The sequence below is a fragment of the Pleurodeles waltl genome, chromosome 9, assembly GCF_031143425.1.
Source record: "Pleurodeles waltl isolate 20211129_DDA chromosome 9, aPleWal1.hap1.20221129, whole genome shotgun sequence".
Taxonomy (NCBI): domain Eukaryota; kingdom Metazoa; phylum Chordata; class Amphibia; order Caudata; family Salamandridae; genus Pleurodeles; species Pleurodeles waltl.
In genome coordinates, this window is record NC_090448.1 from 1031503380 (window position 1) to 1031522086 (window position 18707).

General features: G+C 39.4%; 1 protein-coding gene across 3 annotated transcripts in view; it reads right to left on the reverse strand.

Moving 5' to 3' along the window:
- Positions 1 to 18707, reverse strand: part of LRFN5 (leucine rich repeat and fibronectin type III domain containing 5) — a 1034736-nt gene that overhangs the window by 302970 nt on the left and 713059 nt on the right. For all 3 annotated transcript variants that reach the window (XM_069208631.1, XM_069208630.1, XM_069208629.1), the window contains exon 6: positions 9005 to 10412. In XM_069208631.1, coding sequence (XP_069064732.1) covers positions 9005 to 10392 — 1388 coding nt within the window. In that variant the 5' untranslated portion in view covers positions 10393 to 10412. The remainder of the gene's footprint in view (positions 1 to 9004; positions 10413 to 18707) is intronic.

The window sequence follows — 18707 nt, forward strand, 5'->3', positions numbered from 1 at the left end:
TCCCGAACTGCTCTTGGCATGAACATTCGAACAGAAAGTTTAGCTGCAACCCACCATAAATTATTTTAAAATTCAACTATTTCTAATATTTGCTTTGCAGACCAAAAGGATTGTTTTGGATGCCTCTCATTGAGAGCCACTAGCATAAATATCATAATATGAATATGGTTATTCACTGCTATGATGTAGCAATAGAGGGAAACTAAAGTTGTTATCCACTGTCACTACCTAATAAAGGAATGCCCGGCTGCTCTGACAGGGCTCTCGGATAACCTGTCCGGGCAGCACTGGTTTCTCTCAACCAATCGGGAGCAAACAGCACAGTTTCAAACAAGAGGTAGAGGAAGGCAGAGAGGGAAGAAGAGGTGCGTGGTGCAAAACAGACAACGGTCAGTGCTGCACAGTGAAAAATCCTTGGAGAAATATTGAGTAGAGACAGAAAAGAGAAGCCATGTTATGTATGGCTGTCCCATTACTCCCCTTCCTATGTGTTACAGTTGAAAACGGGGGCAGATGATTTGGAGCAATACATAATATAAAATTATGGACGGGTAAAAAGTGAATAAGAGGTGTGTGTTTCACCCCAGTGTTCTCTGTTGCATTTTAAACAACTCAAGCTTTGCTCTCTTACATTCCATGTCACTTAGAAGCCTTTGGTGAAAAACATCCACGTTTCCCAGCTATATTTCTGTATTAAATACATTCGGTAAACAAGGAAGATATTGTCAAGCAGAAAATAATTAAAAAACTACAGGCTATGGCCATGCTAGGTGGGGGGAATCAAAAGCAGACCTAGTTCAAACCAGCCACTTTCCTTTCTGCTCCTCGATGTAGCTCTTTCTTTTCATTAGTGCATTCTCTCTCTCTCTCTCTCTCTCTTTTCTCCCTCTTTACTCTCTTAATCACCCACCCACTCCCTCCTTCCCTTTCACTTTTTCTCTCTCTTTCTTTGAAGCCCTCCTGTGCCTGCTGCAGTTCATCTCTGGGAGTTGGGGAAAGTGGCAGAAGCAGAGGCACCGGCCCTGCACTTTTAAAATCAATCTCCAGTGCCCCAGCCAACTGGGTTAATGCTCAATGGAATGAAAGGCCAGAACAGCCCTGGCTATTGTCATGTTTTTACCACGAAGAATAAAGATCCTCTGTAGTTAATGTATGTCTTTGAAAGGTATCAGTATAGAGAGTAACATGTGGCATGTGTCGAAGGTGTCACCCAGCCAATGATGTCTCAATACATTCATAACTTCTGCTGACATCATCAAGCAAACAAAGTTTCCAGAATTCCTGCTGTTGGTGATTGTGAGAGATGCAGAACTGGGCAAATGAACTGTTTTTTCTCCCCATTGGATGACCCCTAAAAATGCAATTTTGATTAAAAAAAAACAGTGTGATCCTGACACTACTTTACCATCTTGATTTTCTCAGAGTCTAAATATAGTTTTTGGCTTACCATTTGGCTACAAAAGAGAAAGCAGGATTAACCCTGGTGGTCTAGACAACCCTATTCTCTTTCTAAATCGAGAAGGATTTGAGCACTATTACTAGACGTATTTAACCACAGTAGAGCAGCTTGGGCCAGGCTGATATTTAAAAAAGCATGCCAGTAAATAGCTCTACATACCACTTTTATTAGTAGGCTTATAAAGAAGCTTATATAGGCAACAGCTTTTCTTGTCATCACAAGACCACTTGGTTGTTGGAGCAAAATCATGTGATCAATGGAATTACACAGGTCTCACTAGATCTCCTAATGGACTATGCCTTAATACATACTAAGAAGCAAATTATCTAGAGATTCAACCAGCATTCATTTGGTTCCACCATTAGGGCCAAGTCATAGCAGACAGGGGTTGGAATTATTTCCTTATCTTTCTCAGACAACATGACCACAAATTTAGTCAGGCACAAGCCTGTTCCCTCAAAACAGTAACCTAATGACATCACAAGAGCACTGTGGTACTCTTCCTGCTATCTTGATACATTTGCTATTTGCCCAGGCTTCCACTATGTCAATTATCTTTTAATATCATGCAACTTTCTACTTGCAGCTACAGTAAGATGATATCCATAGTGTTCCAGAAAAAAATATTTTAACACAAACCATACTTATTAGAAGGTAAACCATCAAAAATCCCTGAAACATCTACCTTCACCATATCCTAGTCTCTTAGATCACTTTTGTTGCATTATTAAAAGAATCAGTTCAATTAGGTATAGAGGAGTGACACCAATCTTCTTGGATGAATCTAATGCATGAAATTCATTGGTTCCATCTTCATTTCCGTTGATCATATTGTGGTTAAATGCATCATCAGCCCTACCCCCTCACTCATAATTTCAGTGCTCGATCATCCCTCAAAAAACCTATCAGCAGCAGCGCTCTCCATCAGGTTCTAAGAACTGCTACCACTATTCAGTAACTACTGCATGTTCGGAGTCCACAATATCAGGGATTATGACCCCAAAAGCTTTACGGCTTGAAAGGTAATTGGGCTTATATGCCATTTTGTTCCTCTCACTTTGCTATTCGACTCTTAGACATAGCAGACCACAGTCATTCACATGATGTGTTTCTGCAGCTGCACTGCAAAATCAAGTCCTCATGAAGACTGCTGCATGATGGCAACATATATCCTTACCCCTCATCATATAAGCTCCCCTTTTTCTTATTTTAACAGTGCTATGAAACAGCCATAGTGGGCAATAATGATCTGTGAATGATTTTCACTTTTATAGGATCAACAGAATAAGTTATATCACTATTAACACTTGATATTGTGCTGGCACACCACAATTTATATTTTTATTCAATCACACTTTCCCTTTTCCTAACGCTAATTACTAATCTGTCCTTTCAATATGGCACTGTATGGCTGTCAAAAACCATTGGTGATAAACTCCAATAAGTCTAGGAACTATCCCCTCCTACTTGACACATTTGAGAAATGTTTACATTTATTTCTAGTTTTAGACAAGACACCCATCTATAGAAATCATTAGTATCTCCTACTATGTAGGTAATCTTTGTGAGTTACACATAGCAATGGTAGAAATTCACCAGTTTGATTGGAGGACAGTTTACTAATACTGAGAATTATGTTAGCAAAGTATAAACAAGTGAAGACACTGACTGAATTAGGCATTATAATAAAAGTGGCATATTACACGTCATTATCTACTAACCATGGAAGATAAGCCTAATAATAAGCCTTCTTAAATCACCTATAAAATGGTTTTAAGATTTATGCTCAGAAAAAATGTCTGGCTGCTAACAATATTTCTCAATGAACAAATCCTCAAAACAAGTAAAGGTAATTTGTTAACAACTGTTAGATCTGTCAGACTTAGGGTGGTCTTCCCTCAATCTTTTTGCCTTCTCAACTCCTCGTTTTGCTGAATTGGTTTTTAGCTTTAGGACTTTGTGCAATTTACCATTGCTAACCAGTGCTAAAGGGCTTGTGTTCTCTCCCTAAAACATGTTAAAATTTGCTGATAGGCATATTTCATTTAATTATAAATCCCTAATAAACTTGTATACCATATACCCAGAGCCTACAAATTAAATACTACTAGAGGTTCTGCAATAGTTGTTGTGCTACCCACTTAAAGAGTCCCTTAAAAAATGTAACATTTCCCAAGCCTGCAGTGGCAGCCTGAATAGATATAAACTGCCAATGTGGTAATTTAACCCCCATGACGAGCCTTAAACATCCCTTTTATTGCATATAAATCATACCTTAATGTAGGCCTGGGTGGCCCATATGGCAGGGTGTATTGTAAATGAAAGGGTTTACCTGGCCTGGTAGTGAAAAACTCCTCAATTTGTTCTTCTCTACTGTGAGGCCATCCTCTCCAGTAGGATAACATTGGGTTGCCTTATTACATTTAGTAAGTGCTAACTTTTGATTGGGAGCAGATTGACTTTTCGTGTTTGGTGTATGAGAAATTGTATTTAAAAATCCTCTTAAACAGCCACACATTAGAGGGATTAGGTAGGCCTGAATGGGAAATCAAGTGGCAGGTTGGGGGCAAAGCTGGGCACAGCCCTACATGCAACAGAGTAGGATGATCTCTGCCTTCACACAAAGGACTTGTCACACCTGCATTGTTCATTGAGCCAGCTTGGAGCTGAGTCAAGGGAAGCAGGAAACATCAACCACTTCAAACGGAATTCTCTAGAAACATCTCCTACTTCAAAGGAGGTACCAGGTAAAAATGGGACCCTTAGACCCACTTTTCAGTTAATCTTCTGAACATAAAGACGGACTCTCAGGGGACAACCTGCTGCTGTGGCCTGTTGTGTACTTCAGAAGACTGCTCTGTTGAACCTGGAAAGACTACTTTGCTAAATGAATTCTGTGTTGATCCCTCAGATGTCTTCCCTGCTACTTGACCTTTGTTTTAACACTTGAACCCAGGACTAACAGAGTGAATCTAAGGACTAATTGGCTGGCTTTCTGAACAAAGCCTCAGGGACAAAACAGGCCCCAAACATCTTGAACTGCACCTGGACCTAGCCTGAGTGAGACCTAACCTCCCATGTGATGCCCTCCTGTCCTGCACTCTTGGTGGTGCTAAAACTTGGGACCTTTGTCTAAGAAATGCTCTCTGAGAACAGAAAGAAGACTTTTTACAACCTACCCGTCTATCTGCCCGAGATGCATTGCTAGTCAGCTTGCCTCCAACAAAGCTCACACTACATTCTTCTCTGTAGCAGCAAAAGCCGTTCCTCCTGGAACTCTAGTCGGATACAACCTCCAGCTTCATCCAGCCGGCGGTTTCCAATTTACAAGAAAAATCCTAATATGCATATTTAGGGGGCAGGAATGCACCACATTTATAAGAATAGGGTGCATTCCTGCCATTTTCCCTGCACTGGTGCCCTTTTTGGCAGCCTCACACCAATGCGGCTCCCTTACACCATGATGCAAGGGTGCCTTATTGCATGGAGGATTGTTTTGAAGAGAAAGGGTCACCTTCCTGCAAAAAAATACCAACACCCTTAGGGTTTTTCCTCTTTCTAAGTGTGCTGCAGAATGCAGCACACGTAGGGAGAGGAAAAAACGAGGAGAAATTAAAATATTTGTCATTGTTACCCTCTCCTGGGATGGTGTATCTTTTTGGTGTTTATCAGTTCTGGTAAATCTGGGAATGCATCACAAACCATGGGAGTTGCATAGGAACACTCACATAATGCTCATGGAATGCCTCCCTAGCACAGAGTAAGAAAACACAGCAGTTTGTGCTGCGTTGCTTTACTGCAGATTTATAGAGCCACTCAGGACCTCACAACGTTGCCTTGCGTGGGTTCATAAATCTCATTTAAGGTTTAAACTGTGTATGAACCACGTTATGTGGTGAAATGTGATGCAAATCTCATCATAAATATGAGCCTAAGTCTGAACATATAAATCTTCACCGTGACTTCGAACAGTGATTACCCAATGATGGTGCTTCCTTCTTGGTCACTGCCTGCAGCCTTGCCCTGATTAATTCTACCTTCTCAGAAGATTTTCTTCAAAATTTCTTCTAAGTCCAAAAGTAAATGCCAACCAGGCCAAATCCATTCCTTGTACCAGATCCAACTTACATTGCAGTCGGCCATATTTTTCAACTTTGAGACTGTCTTGCACTATAAGATGTCCATGGTTGGCACTTTGATCTTTTGGATGCCATTTTTTACCTTAAACTTTAAAAAATCATAACTCCAGCTCTACGTAGTAGATTTTGGTATCAAATAATTTGTTAAAAGTTTCTCAATTTTTCTAAATTGGTGGGGGATTTTTCTGTTGTTGTGTTTTCACTTTATTACTGTTTATGAGCTGCATAAAAGTATTATGCATTGCCTCTAAGTTAAGACTGACTGTTTTTGTGCCAAGCAATCAAAGGGTTTGCACAGGTTAATTTCGTGACCTGGGTGCTTCCCCAACAGAAACTGTGGCTGTAGCTTGAACAGGGGTCACCCCTCATTCAACTAACAACTCAATTTCTCACACCAAAAATTATTTACTCATGTTTAAGGCCAAAATTGAATTAATTAGAATTATTAGTGGGTGCAAAATGCCGACAAATTACCTTCACATGGAAAATGAAGACTTGGCAAACTATTCAAATAGATATTTTAAGTGTTTTAAGTAATACTTCTGTCATAGTCTTCCATGTACTCTTACATGCCTTTGTGAATTGCCCCCAAGATCTAAAATGGCAATATAATGGAAATACTTAGGCAGGGAATACAGCAAACACACAAATAGTTTTACCACTAGCAAAAATGTGCTCCTATTTCCTCTTCTCATAAATGCTTTTGTGACTCATGCCTTACAAGCTCTTGCTAACTTAAAGGGGAGAATAACGACCAAGTACTTTTCAACCGATTTCTTTACAACCACATTCCAATATTTACACTTCTTTAGCACTGCTAACCCTACTAAAAGTACAAATGCAACAGAAACTGAGCAAAAATCTATAAAAAATAAGGGCCTGATTAGGTCTTGGCAGAGGGAATTCTCCGTCACAAACGTGACAGATATCCTGTCCCCCATATTATGATCCCCATGGGAAATAATAGGATCATAATACGGCGACAGGATATCCGTCACATTTGTGACAGAGTAACCCCTTCCAGCAAGTCCTAATCAGGCCCTAAGATCCTGTATTTTGGCAAAGGCTCTGGGACCAGCCAAGCTTTCTGATACATAAACAAGAAATTCCAAACTCATGACTTTGGCAACTCTTCTTCTGCATTTTGTTTAGGGTTAAGTTCGTGCTATTTGCTCTGGCTTCACTCTATATGAAGGAACCACACAACTTGTCCTCCTCCTCTCTAATACTGCTTACACTCACTCACATCTCTAACCTGTACTGCCAATTAGTCATTTCTAATCCACTCAAATCTAATTATATCAAATCCAAAGCAAATTTGTATTCTAGGGCATCTCTAATTTTTTAGCTTATGAGCACAGTAAATGTTTCTTGATATTAGCACTGTTTCTTAAAATAGAGAATGATGCTGGGAATTGTGAGAAGAAACTGGACAATGTGAAATCAGCACCCATTTGCCATGGAGATTTTTTAATAAGGTACATGTCAACTAAGGAGATAAATCAGAGGTCTGGCAATGTAACCTTTAAATGGTATTATAAGCATATTTGAGCACTTTAGGACGGATATAATGCTTGGTGCCTTGTTTATCTACGACATTAAAATGGGTTCACTCCTGATGCCCAAAGTGTCAAGTATGCCTCAGCACAAAAGTTGATTGCATTTCAAAATTGACAGAGGCTAACTTAAATAATACTGCAGAACTGTAGTATGCCTTGCCCATTAAATACAAGTTCTGTTTCAGTAATCGCAGAGAATGCAATGATATGGAAGATCAGTCCTACCTATCGTTTACACAGCCTACAATATGATCTGTTTAGCAGTTGGAGTGGACAACAGCACTGTTAGCTATTCTAGCACAATTTCCAACATTGGTACTCCTACCTATCCAGGAGCAGAGAAGAAATGCCTATTCTACACAATCTTTGAACCAGATGACAATGAAGTATACATCACAATCCACCCTTAGATCCAATCATCTTAATATGCTACACTTCACCACACTCTCACTAAATCTGGTTGAATATGTGTGCCTTCTATATTCATCAGCCAAACATAAGGAACTAGTTCATCAAATTTAAATTTCCAAACCCAGTACTGTGAAGTAAAGATGCTGCCCCACTCATTTCACGAAAGTGCATGTGTAGGAAAATGAAGTTTAATATAGCCCTAGTAAAGCTATATCTATTCCAACCGCTTTTTAAATGTGCTATAATGCACATACATTATTTACATGGAAATACGGAAAATCTGGTATGAATCTGGCTTTCATGGACCTATCTTGGACACTCCTTGTTCAGGGCATTGATATAGATTGTAAAACGAAAGCAATGATTCTGAATAAAAGTTAACATAGGCCAACATTACCAAAACTAACTATTTAAATTTGTGAACGCTGATAATGCTTTAAAATACCATGTGCAGGTGACGTTTTAAAAATAATGATCCCCTTGCACACAGTGCAAAATTACTCAATGGTCACTTCCGTGCCAGTATTCCCGCCCCAGCGAGGAACTTACATCTTGAGCAGATTTCAGCACACATTACAAAGGTTGCTATTTAAGACATCTAGGGATTTTCTGACTCCCTAATTTTCCTGTCTGTCATCGAACACTGAATCTGATCTCATTTATGTTTTTTGGGATTCACCGTTTCAGACAACAGTATGTACGTGCTTTGCTACAGACCATAGATACATTAAACACGTGTTAATAATAATATTCCCCTGGGACCTCCCTTTATGTTGTCCTTTTCATCTGCACATCCGGCTGTGAAACACCCAGGCTGGCTCTTGAGCGATATTAATAGTGCCTGCAGTTTCCAATGACAGGTCACTAATTGCATTGCTTGGCAGTGCAGAACTCCCCGCAAAGAGCCCCTGCTTCCTAAATCATTGGTGACAAATTGGTTTTGAAAGGTGTGACTGTTACATTAGCTGACTTCAGAATAAATCCACTTAGCACCTACAACACCTCTGTGTACAGCAAGCTGATTGGCAGTTAGCCTAAACACCGCTGATAACATTAAAGCGTCTTAACTGTAGCGCCCTCATAAACACTTTTCGGTCGTGCATTTGGGAGGTTGCAATTTTCGACATCGCAGAATGTGACAGTTAAGTGCTATTTAAGTTGTATAACTTTACAATCCTCTTGCCTGTACATTCACTTCAGAGGATTAAAGGGCGGTTAGGAGTGCCTAAAATAGCGCTATTTAAGCTGTGCAAAAACCCCTATATGGAGTCTGAAAATTGAATTACTGTAATATAGAAGCTTGTGTCATAAGTTCTTAAGTGCATTTAAAAAGCTGTGAAAATAAGTGTGTGTTACTGACCACCCCACTTTTACGTTAAGAAATTGATCATTAATTAAAGAGGCATATACAGGCGATTGGGAAGAATCTACCTTACCGGTAAACAAGGGAGTCGTCGTAAGTGCCATTGTACTGTATTTGGAACATGCGTATGCCAGGGATGTTTCTTTGAAAATTAAATTTTATTAGTGCCGTGGATGAGGTTGCTTCGGCCACAACAACTCTCTTATCCTGGCTGATTTTAGTCTCCCCATTACTGCTGCTTGCATTCGATCCAGACTTCGTGGACGTGGAGATATCTGAAGACCCGGGGTCAGGCTCGTGAATATGGTTTGTGCTGTTAATAAGGTGTGGAAGTTTGATTATATGGAGGTCGACGGTTTGTGTGGCCTCACCAGCAGGATTAGAAGCTATGCAGGAAAATGCGCCAGTATCTTTGACGGTTGTAATAAGGATATCAAGGGTTCCGTTGTCATACACAAGAGACCGTGTTCCATTCGAAATGATCTTTCCATCGGGAGAAATCCAGTGAATTTCCGGTTCTGGGTCACCTCTGGCCTTGCATCTCAAAGTCGCTCTTTGACCTTCAAGAACTCTTAGTTCATGCGTGTGTCTGGTGATAAGTGGTGGTTCACAAAGAAACTCCTCCTCTGTTATAGACCAAAAGTACCGCCCAGATAACAGAGGAGGAGACGCACATGTCTCAAGGTCATCTTGTCTTTCAAGACGACGTAGCCACAAAAGTTCACAATTACAATGCAACGGGTTGCCCCCAAAGCTCAGTGCAAACGTAGATGGGTTCATGATTCCAGAGGTGGCTAAATCCTGGGCTCGCTGAAAGAGGGGATCTGGTGGCAACTTCTGCAGTTTGTTTGATGTCACATCTAGCCTGTTGAGTTTGTGAAGGTGTGAGAATGTACCTTTAGGGACGTTTTCAATCATATTGTGATCTAAACTAAGTGTATGCAAGCTCACCATTTTCTCAACAGCATCCCATGGAATAGTTTCTAGATTATTATAAGACAAGTCAAGCTCCTCCAGAGCTAAAACATCATCAAAGGCCGTAGAAGAAATTAAAGTGAGTTGGTTATTGTTGAGTATCAAATGGTGAAGGTTTGAAAGTCCACTGAACATGTCATTTGTGATCTTAGTCAATCGATTGCTGTTCAAATGCAAAGCTCTCAAGTTCCGCAAGTCAGAAAATGCATGGGGCGTGATATAACTGATGGTGTTCCGTGATAACGTGAGATCCACCAAGCTTGTCATGTTGGCAAAATCTTTCCTTTTAATATTTGTCACAAAATTATCTGCCAGGCGCAGTTCCACAGTTCTTCGATTAATATTTGGTGGAACAAATAAAAGCCCTTTTTTGTCACAAAGGGTTGCAAGGTTAGGAGACAAATTTTGACAGGCACAGCGTTTCGGACAGACGTCAGCTTTCACAGCCATGCCAATCAGCAGGAGATAATAAAGCATTTTTTCCATTGTAGATCAGGTTTGAGTGTCTGCAAGGAAACATAGGAAAACAGTGTTAATATGCCTGTTTTTTCATTGACAAAAAAAGAGAAACATCACAATTTCCATTCCACAAGTTAAACATGAAGATACAAAGGTAGGAAGATGATTAGATACAAGCTTCTTTTAACTCCCGTTATTTTATCACGGCTAGATGAAACAGAATGCAATGTAGCCATTTTAATCTTGCAAATATGATAATATAATATAAAATATTATTAGTCACATTTATTTCACGCCACATACTGATGAACACTATTGAAGGAAGCACATTGCCTGCGATTTCTGGTGAAATCCTTCATATAAATCTTTCAAAAGTCATACTATTTTAATACTGCAACTCACAGCCGTAAACTACTAACAATGGTCACAGAAAACATAATATGAACATATGATGGACGTCTTTTCCAACCCATCAATGTTATTGCATGATGGCACAGGTCTCTGTAGGAATTACAGTTATAGTAACGTCACATCAGCTATGTCACTGAGTTTCTTTCTTCTCGTCATTGTGAGGTTTATGATTTCCAATAACTTGTATTGTCTTCAAGTCATGTGGAGTGCTCAAAGTGTGGGTACTACCCTTCACAGCAATACCCTCACTATGTGCCATGTTTGTGGGATGAACCAGTTGTTTCACAGTGGCATCCTCCATTGTTCCCCTCTATGTAAGCCATGACTGGTTGCAAGTGAGTATTATATTTGGGCTGGCTACATTGACCAAGGCTCCTTGCCCCTTGGCCTGACTATGTCAATTATGTTCAGAGGCTCATGACATGTGGTGCATTTTCCCTGTTTCTTTATTTAACTATTTTTTGCTTGGTTAAATGTGATATTTGTGAATGTGCAGTCAACACAGAGGAAACCCTTTGTCAACATTAGTATGTATGAATTATCACAAAATACATTGAGAACATTACTGCCATGCCTAGGCTAGTTAAACCCTCACTACAAGCAGGTGTGGGTTGCCTGAGAGACTGACTGTTGCAAGTGCATAACACACGGAGATGACTAGCAATTACACCGCTCTATTCGCCCTTTTTTAATTTTTGTTCATTTCGTTTCTCCCATTGTTGCTGTATTGTGTGTCAACCAGCACCCAGTTAGATAGGCGGATAGCCAGAACAGGGAGCATTGTGGTTGGTAGAGGGCCCCAGGTGCTCCTGGGCTGTTGCCATATCTCTTTCAGCACTGCTGAGGTGGGCGATCATCCACCGTAACCCCTTTGCAATCAATGAAACCTTCATCAACATTAAATGTGATCACATGTATTGTATATTGTTTTTGCCAAGGGGCCTGGTCTCAATATTGAATTGTACATACATCTCCACTAACTGCTGCACAGTAAACCCCTAAACCATTTCCGTTCTCGCTGTGAGATTACGTGTTCATATAACCATTACAGTTTTATATTTAGGATTATGTTTAATGGTGTGATTGGTAGTGTGTGTTTTGTGGTTCGATAATTTTCTAATGTTTATGTTATAAATAAATATCGGAAAATGTGTTAGAAGTATTACAACAAACTTAGGCTGGGTATTTATACTTCACTGCTGATTACATAACTGTTTTGCCTTGTTCCTAGACATACCCACATTCATCTTTTTTGATAAGCCTTGATTTGCTAACACCCATTTGCCCAAAGAATTAAGGACACGACTGAGACCCACTTTGTGTGGCAGATGTGGTGTTCAGAGTGCTTCTGACCAGGAGCCCTCAACTTCCCATTTGTGGAGAGCCCGCTGTCCCTTTTAGCTGCATGCTCTGGAGAAACGGGCCTAACAGGCTACTAGAATTGGGTCACATTATATTAGCACGTATCCAATATATGGTAGAAAAGAAATGCATCAAATACATTTTTAAGATGATTCTTCACCTTACTGATTAGTATACAACGGGTTTAAATACTGTTTTCCGGGCTTAAAGGTTTACATATGTGTACCCTAGTCAAATAACTATTAACCAGCCACTGAAAACGGCTAGTGTTGAGAAATCATGGTAATACATGTAAAGTTCAAATTACTTACTTCTCATTTTCCTAAGCACTCAACTTGTGTGCCCTCTTGAACGGGGTATTGTAAACTGTATAGTAACTACATGTCTTACTGTTCACCCCTTTGCCCCTCAATAATGGCCAATAGGTAGAATTAAAACCGAGACCATTGAGGTGAGCATATTCATTGTGGACTGATACACATCATAGGGCTGAACAACACCCCACCTCATTACTACATGCCCATAAAGACCGAAGCAAATCCTGTACCCAAAGCCATGAGTTCAAATGACACCAGTTGACACACATTAATGGGAGGTATCGAAATTCAGAGCAAACGTTTCACTGATCAGAAAGAGCACCTTGCACAACAGTAAAGCATTCAATTAAAGCAAATATTTGAACAAAAAGAGCTAAGACAATTGAAATAAATCAGAGGACATTAAGAAACAAAGTAAGAAAAAACTATCACATAAATGTCTACATTTTAAAACCAAAACACATTTTACCTCAATTAAAATTCAGCAAGGACTTATAAAGTGTAAGATTGTATTTAGTTTTCACAGCCGGATTAAGACTGATGAAGAACTTCTCGACAGACTAACTACAACTTCTCTGACAGTGGTGGCTATCTTCAAATTGAGCTTTTGCCCAGACAGAAAACGGCCTTCTAATCAAAGTAATTGCTAGTCGGTCTCTTAGGGACAGATATACGTGGCAGACTGTTGCTAACTGGTTTACCACCAGGGATTGTCAAGGTCTTCTCTCCACAGTGTGAATGTGCGCACATTCATCAAAAAGATGGTTGCCAGATGCGGCAGCCAACATTGTTTCCATGCTCGAGGAGGAGCAGCAGCAACTCAAAAGGCCTATGAGAGAGAAACTGTCAGGTTTGTTGTGAAGTGATGCTCTTTTCCCCTCGGTCTGTGGTTGCCTTCTGAAACGAAAGCACTCATTAGCCAGAAAGACCTGCACAGCTAATAGCAAAACACTTCTGTGGTTTTATACAAAATGTGAATAAATTTTTTTAAAGCAATCAGTCCAGGAGGTTGACCCAAATGAGCCAGTGGCTGAAGGGAGTGGACCCGGAGACCCTTTAGTGCTTTCATTTGAGTTGTTCACATGAGATCTCGTAGGCAGCTGGAGCTGTTTTTAGCCAAAAGTAAAGACGAGGTGGAGTGCATTTTTTTCCTTACAGATTATTCATGAATAATTATCCTATTGCCTCTACACACTGAGCCAAATATCTCAGATTTCATATGCAGTACATTAATATTATAAAAGTACAATGGCTTATGATTTAAAAAAAAAAAAAAAACACAAGCAATTTAAACACGTGTAAACATATTATGTAGTTATTTAAAAAAAAGAGGCACATCCAGTTTGAATTAACAAGCAGAAACGAATGGACATAAATGCTGTTTATTTTTGCAACCCTCCAAGTGCGCACCCTATCCTCCCTTGAATACAACACCGCATTAATTCATAATTTATCATTTCACTTTGTAGAAATCTATGTGCCTCCACCTCTGACAGAATTCCTTTATTGGACTATAAATGCACCAATTAAAACGGCTTGCCTTACTTCTGCTTAGCTTTGAACTCATGGGAGATTAGTTCTTTCCTGGTATAATTTATGGGGCATTGAATAAACACTGTGTATGCACTTTTTTTGCAGAAGAATCTTTCTTCAAGTACTTCTTTGAACTGTGAGCAAATTTTAACGACAGCATTATAAATGAGTGACATTTCGTTAATCATTAAAATTGAAAATATTTACAAACTGTATTGTCAAAGGAAGGTAGATGCTTATTTCCTATGTTAAGAAGTTCTCAAAAGATTTTTTTATGTCCAAATGAAATGACTCCATTAAAATAATATAAATAAATTGTCTCCTGTGTTTTGTTGAAAGCAGGTGTCTGTGCTAATTGTTGCACTGTATCTCAACATGCTTTAATCTTTGCTGCTCACCCTTGCTAAATCTAGGGTGATTTGTGATCCAAATATCAATAAGTAATTCTTCTGTCAGTGTCTGCCTACGATAGTAAGTAGCAAAGCTGTGGTTAGTGGAGTACATACCTTGCAAAAAAAAAAAAAATATATGAAAAATGATAGGAGCAGATTTAGGAAGCCAGGACCATTTAATGATTGCATTTTATGACAGTGCACAGATGCACGTGCAACTGGGGGCCTTGCACTAATTTTCAAGAAAATTGTCAGAGCAGATAGTAAATGTATGTGTGGACCACCGGTTTGGATATGATGCGTGAGAAGGATGGCGAGAGTAGGGATAGGAATGGGAAGTGTTTTTCTAGCAGGGAAACATTGTATGATCTCACTGTTAGAAAATAGTGACAGAATGAGGCTTGTGTCCTGCTGCAGTCAAAATATCATGTGGATTCTCCTGCTTGAATTGCCAGCCAGATAGATGTGTTTGTTTTCCCCACACCTGGTAAAACTGGGTGAGGCTAAACCAAACATGGCATATTAATGCAGAACGAAATTGACATATAAAAGCATGCCTTAATTTTACTTTGGGTAACTTGCAATCGGAGCTAGAGCGCCAACGACAGCGCAGTGTTTCTGAACTGTGCTATCTGCAGTTCATGCATTAACTAGCAGAGTTAACGGGTGAAGCCGATTATACGTTGCCCGGTACTAGTAGCGTTAAGACTCCACATGTGAAATTTACATAACGTTGTGGACACACTATGTTAATACCGTTCAATTCTGATTAAATTCCATAAAATGGGGAATAACCATGTGGAACCAGATACGTTGTAAATACACATTGAATTTCCTACTCCGTGGGGATTAAATCATATATTTACCACCTGCTGCATATACAATGTGCTCTGGGCTTTATATATGTAAAATCCACATGAAATTCACTTATGGGTGGGGTTTAAAGCAACATTTATCACTTACAACTGAGCAGGTGGTGTATGTATGAGTGTCTCTGTGTGGGGTGGGTTTGGAGGGAAAGGATGTGGCAAGTGGTGGAGGAAAGGTGAAGCTACATGCTAGGAGAGGGGAGAATTGTATTCTCCGTTCTGCCAGTAAAATGTATGAGGAATTAGGTTTGGCTGCTTCAGCCAAAGCCTTGGGAGTGTGTTTTCTAATTAACTAAACGTATGTGCAAAATTAAACGTGTAGAATAACAAGCAGCCCTGAAAATGAGAATGAAATGCATTTATTTTATTTGTTTCTGCACAATATATCATCTGAAAACACAAAGTAGCAATAGTTTTAGTCTTTAGTTAACAAATTCATAATTGAGCATATATTTTAAATGAGTTGTCATTACTGACCTAGGTTAAAATGCATTATGAATAACTGTTAAAACTTTGTAAGTTTAATAATAAACATGGTATAAGACTGTAATTATCTTAACCTTCACACGTTCAAAAAGTTCATATAATGAATAAAAAATGCTTGCAATATCACAAAACCTGTTTCTTCATTCATAGACTGGATAGAAAAGAGTGTATGGTGAAGGAATCGTAATTTTGAAATATGCATGAACTTTTTCTCTCTTATTTCTTGAACGGATGAGAACTGGCATCTCGTAGATAGTTTAGTTGCAATGTTGGAACAAAATGAATACAAATGTTTCTTAGCTGCATTATTACAGAGATTAGTCAACTGAAAGTGGTGTGTTTTCATGAAGACATCGCATTTGATTGGCCTAATGAGTAGTGGAGACAAAGAAAGACGATACGAGTTTTCAAATTGTGTGATTATAAAATGCATGCTCCAAGGCTAGTGATGACATTTTTTTAGAAAAGCTTTTCTGGGGAGATTTTTTAACAGGAAAGCCCTAGAGGCTTGGGCTCATTGAGCAGTGATTCCCTCCTCTATTCTGACACGCTGTGACTTCTCACAGAAGAGGTGTTTTATTTTTGCACTTAGATTCAAATTCGAGAGTGTTTGTCTGAAACATACTTGCTCTAAACTCTACAGAGTTCCTAAATGCTTTCTCATCTTTGATTTAGGAACTCTTTATGAGTCCTTAACAAATGATTTGTCTTTCTTTATAAAGCCATTTTCTAGATTAGACTAGGAATTTTAATTGTATGGGACATGCATCATGCATATTCTGTTTATATTTGATTTATTTTGATCTTTTATATGATCATTGATTTTGTCAATAAAGATGAGAAACTAAGAGGACTGAAAATGAAAATACTTAACTTTCATTCAAACTCTCTTCATTGACTTTTAAAAGAAATGTTATTGATATATTGAAAACTGTTAAATGATTTTTATTGCAGCCTCTATTTGTCTTATACTACACCTCATAGGTTCATTGGCTGGGGTTCAGTAGCAAAGCAGAAAATGTGATGTTATTATTACAGGTAATTATCGCTCTAACAGCCTTATGTGAGCTTTCAGGGTGGGATGATCTCCTGGTAAATTTTAGACCAGTGTTTCAACAGAGCTGGTGTTCCAACACCCAGTTTTCGTGAGCACTTTAATACACTGGAACACCAGACATCTCAGAATCAAGCTCCTTCTGACTCAGAGTTAATATCTTGCTGTATGTAGTTCAGACAGCAGCATTACATTGAATATAGCTGCCTGGCTGTATTCTGTGTTTGTGCATGTTCATGATACACCTACTAATAGTAATTTGGAACTTCTTTGAATAATGCTGAGAATTAAGAGATGATGGAAGAAGACACCAAAGTAATATTGTGTGATGAGCCAGCCACATTAGATGTTTCATCATTTAGCCTTTCCAAATACATCCAACAAAAAATATAACTGCACACGTCTTCCAAAGTCAGTCAAGAACATGAAACAGCAAACATTTTTTACTCATGGCTTAATGTGCCCCAGCCAAATTCTAATGCCTGTATAACAGTAACAACTATGTACAAATGTTAGTTTGTGCGGACAGAGCTAGTTTTAAATTTAGTTTAAGTCTGGGCATATTTCTCTTAATACAAATAATCACCTCTTCTTAATCAAGCCCCTTGTAGCATAGTTCCCGATGTTTGTTGAATAGTAAACCAGACCACTGGTTAGCTGTCTTGGCTTTTATGTGCAAGTGGGTTGACTTAGCATCTGCTTAAAAAGTGCTGTGATACTTTCAGTTGAGTGCATGTTCTTCCAGTGGGTATGCACATTTGACTATTTACATTGAACTTTTTGTGAGTACGATAGAACCGGGGGCTCTTCTGAGCTCTACTGAGGATTTTGTGAAGGGTTACTATAGGTTTCTCAATTTTCCTATTTCCTAGTGTGGGTTGATTGATTGATTCATTTATTATTTTATTTGTCTTTGATGTGGATAGGCCCAACTGTTTTTGCCTCTGGTAAAAACTTTTGTATTAATGTCTTTTCAGGATTTTAGTGTTTCAATGCATGATGTAAGATTAGTTTCAACTTGATATTGGTGGCAGTATTAGACCCATTATTGTTCTCTTTCAGTGAAGTTGGCTATTAATTTTGCTTCATGTAGGGAGTAAATGAACAAAGTTTTGAGGACTGTAGCCTCATGTCTAATCCCCATTGTAGGAAAGTACCATCTTGCCTGGCATGTTACCCCCATATTTCACTGTATATATGTTGTTTTAGTGTATATGTCACTGGGACCCTGCCAGCCAGGCCCCCAGTGCTCATAAGTGTGCCCTGTATGTGTTCCCTGAGTGATGACTAACTGTCTCACTGAGGCTCTGCTAACCAGAACCTCAGTGGTTATGCTCTCTCTGCTTTCCAAATTGTCACTAACAGGCTAGTGACCAATTTCACCAATTCACATTGGCATACTGGAACACCCTTATAATTCCCTAGTATATGGTACTAAGGTACCCAGGGTATTGGGGTTCCACGAGATCCCTATGGGCTGCAGCATTTCTTTTGCCACCTATAGGGAGCTCTGACAATTCTTACACAGGTCTGCCACTGCAGCCTGAGTGAAATAACGTCCACGTTATTTCACAGCCATTCACCACTGCACTTAAGTAACTTATAAGTCACCTATATGTCTCACCTTTACCTGGTAAAGGTTGGGTGCTAAGTTACTTAGTGTGTGGGCACCCTGGCACTAGCCAAGGTGCCCCCACATCATTCAGGGCAAATTCCTCGGACTTTGTGAGTGCGGGGACACCATTACACGCGTGCACTGGACATAGGTCACTACCTATGTACAGCATCACAATGGTAACTCCGAACATGGCCATGTAACATGTCTAAGATCATGGAATTGTCACCCCAATGCCATCCTGGCATTGGGGAGACAATTCCATGATCCCCCGAGTCTCTAGCACAGACCCGGGTACTGCCA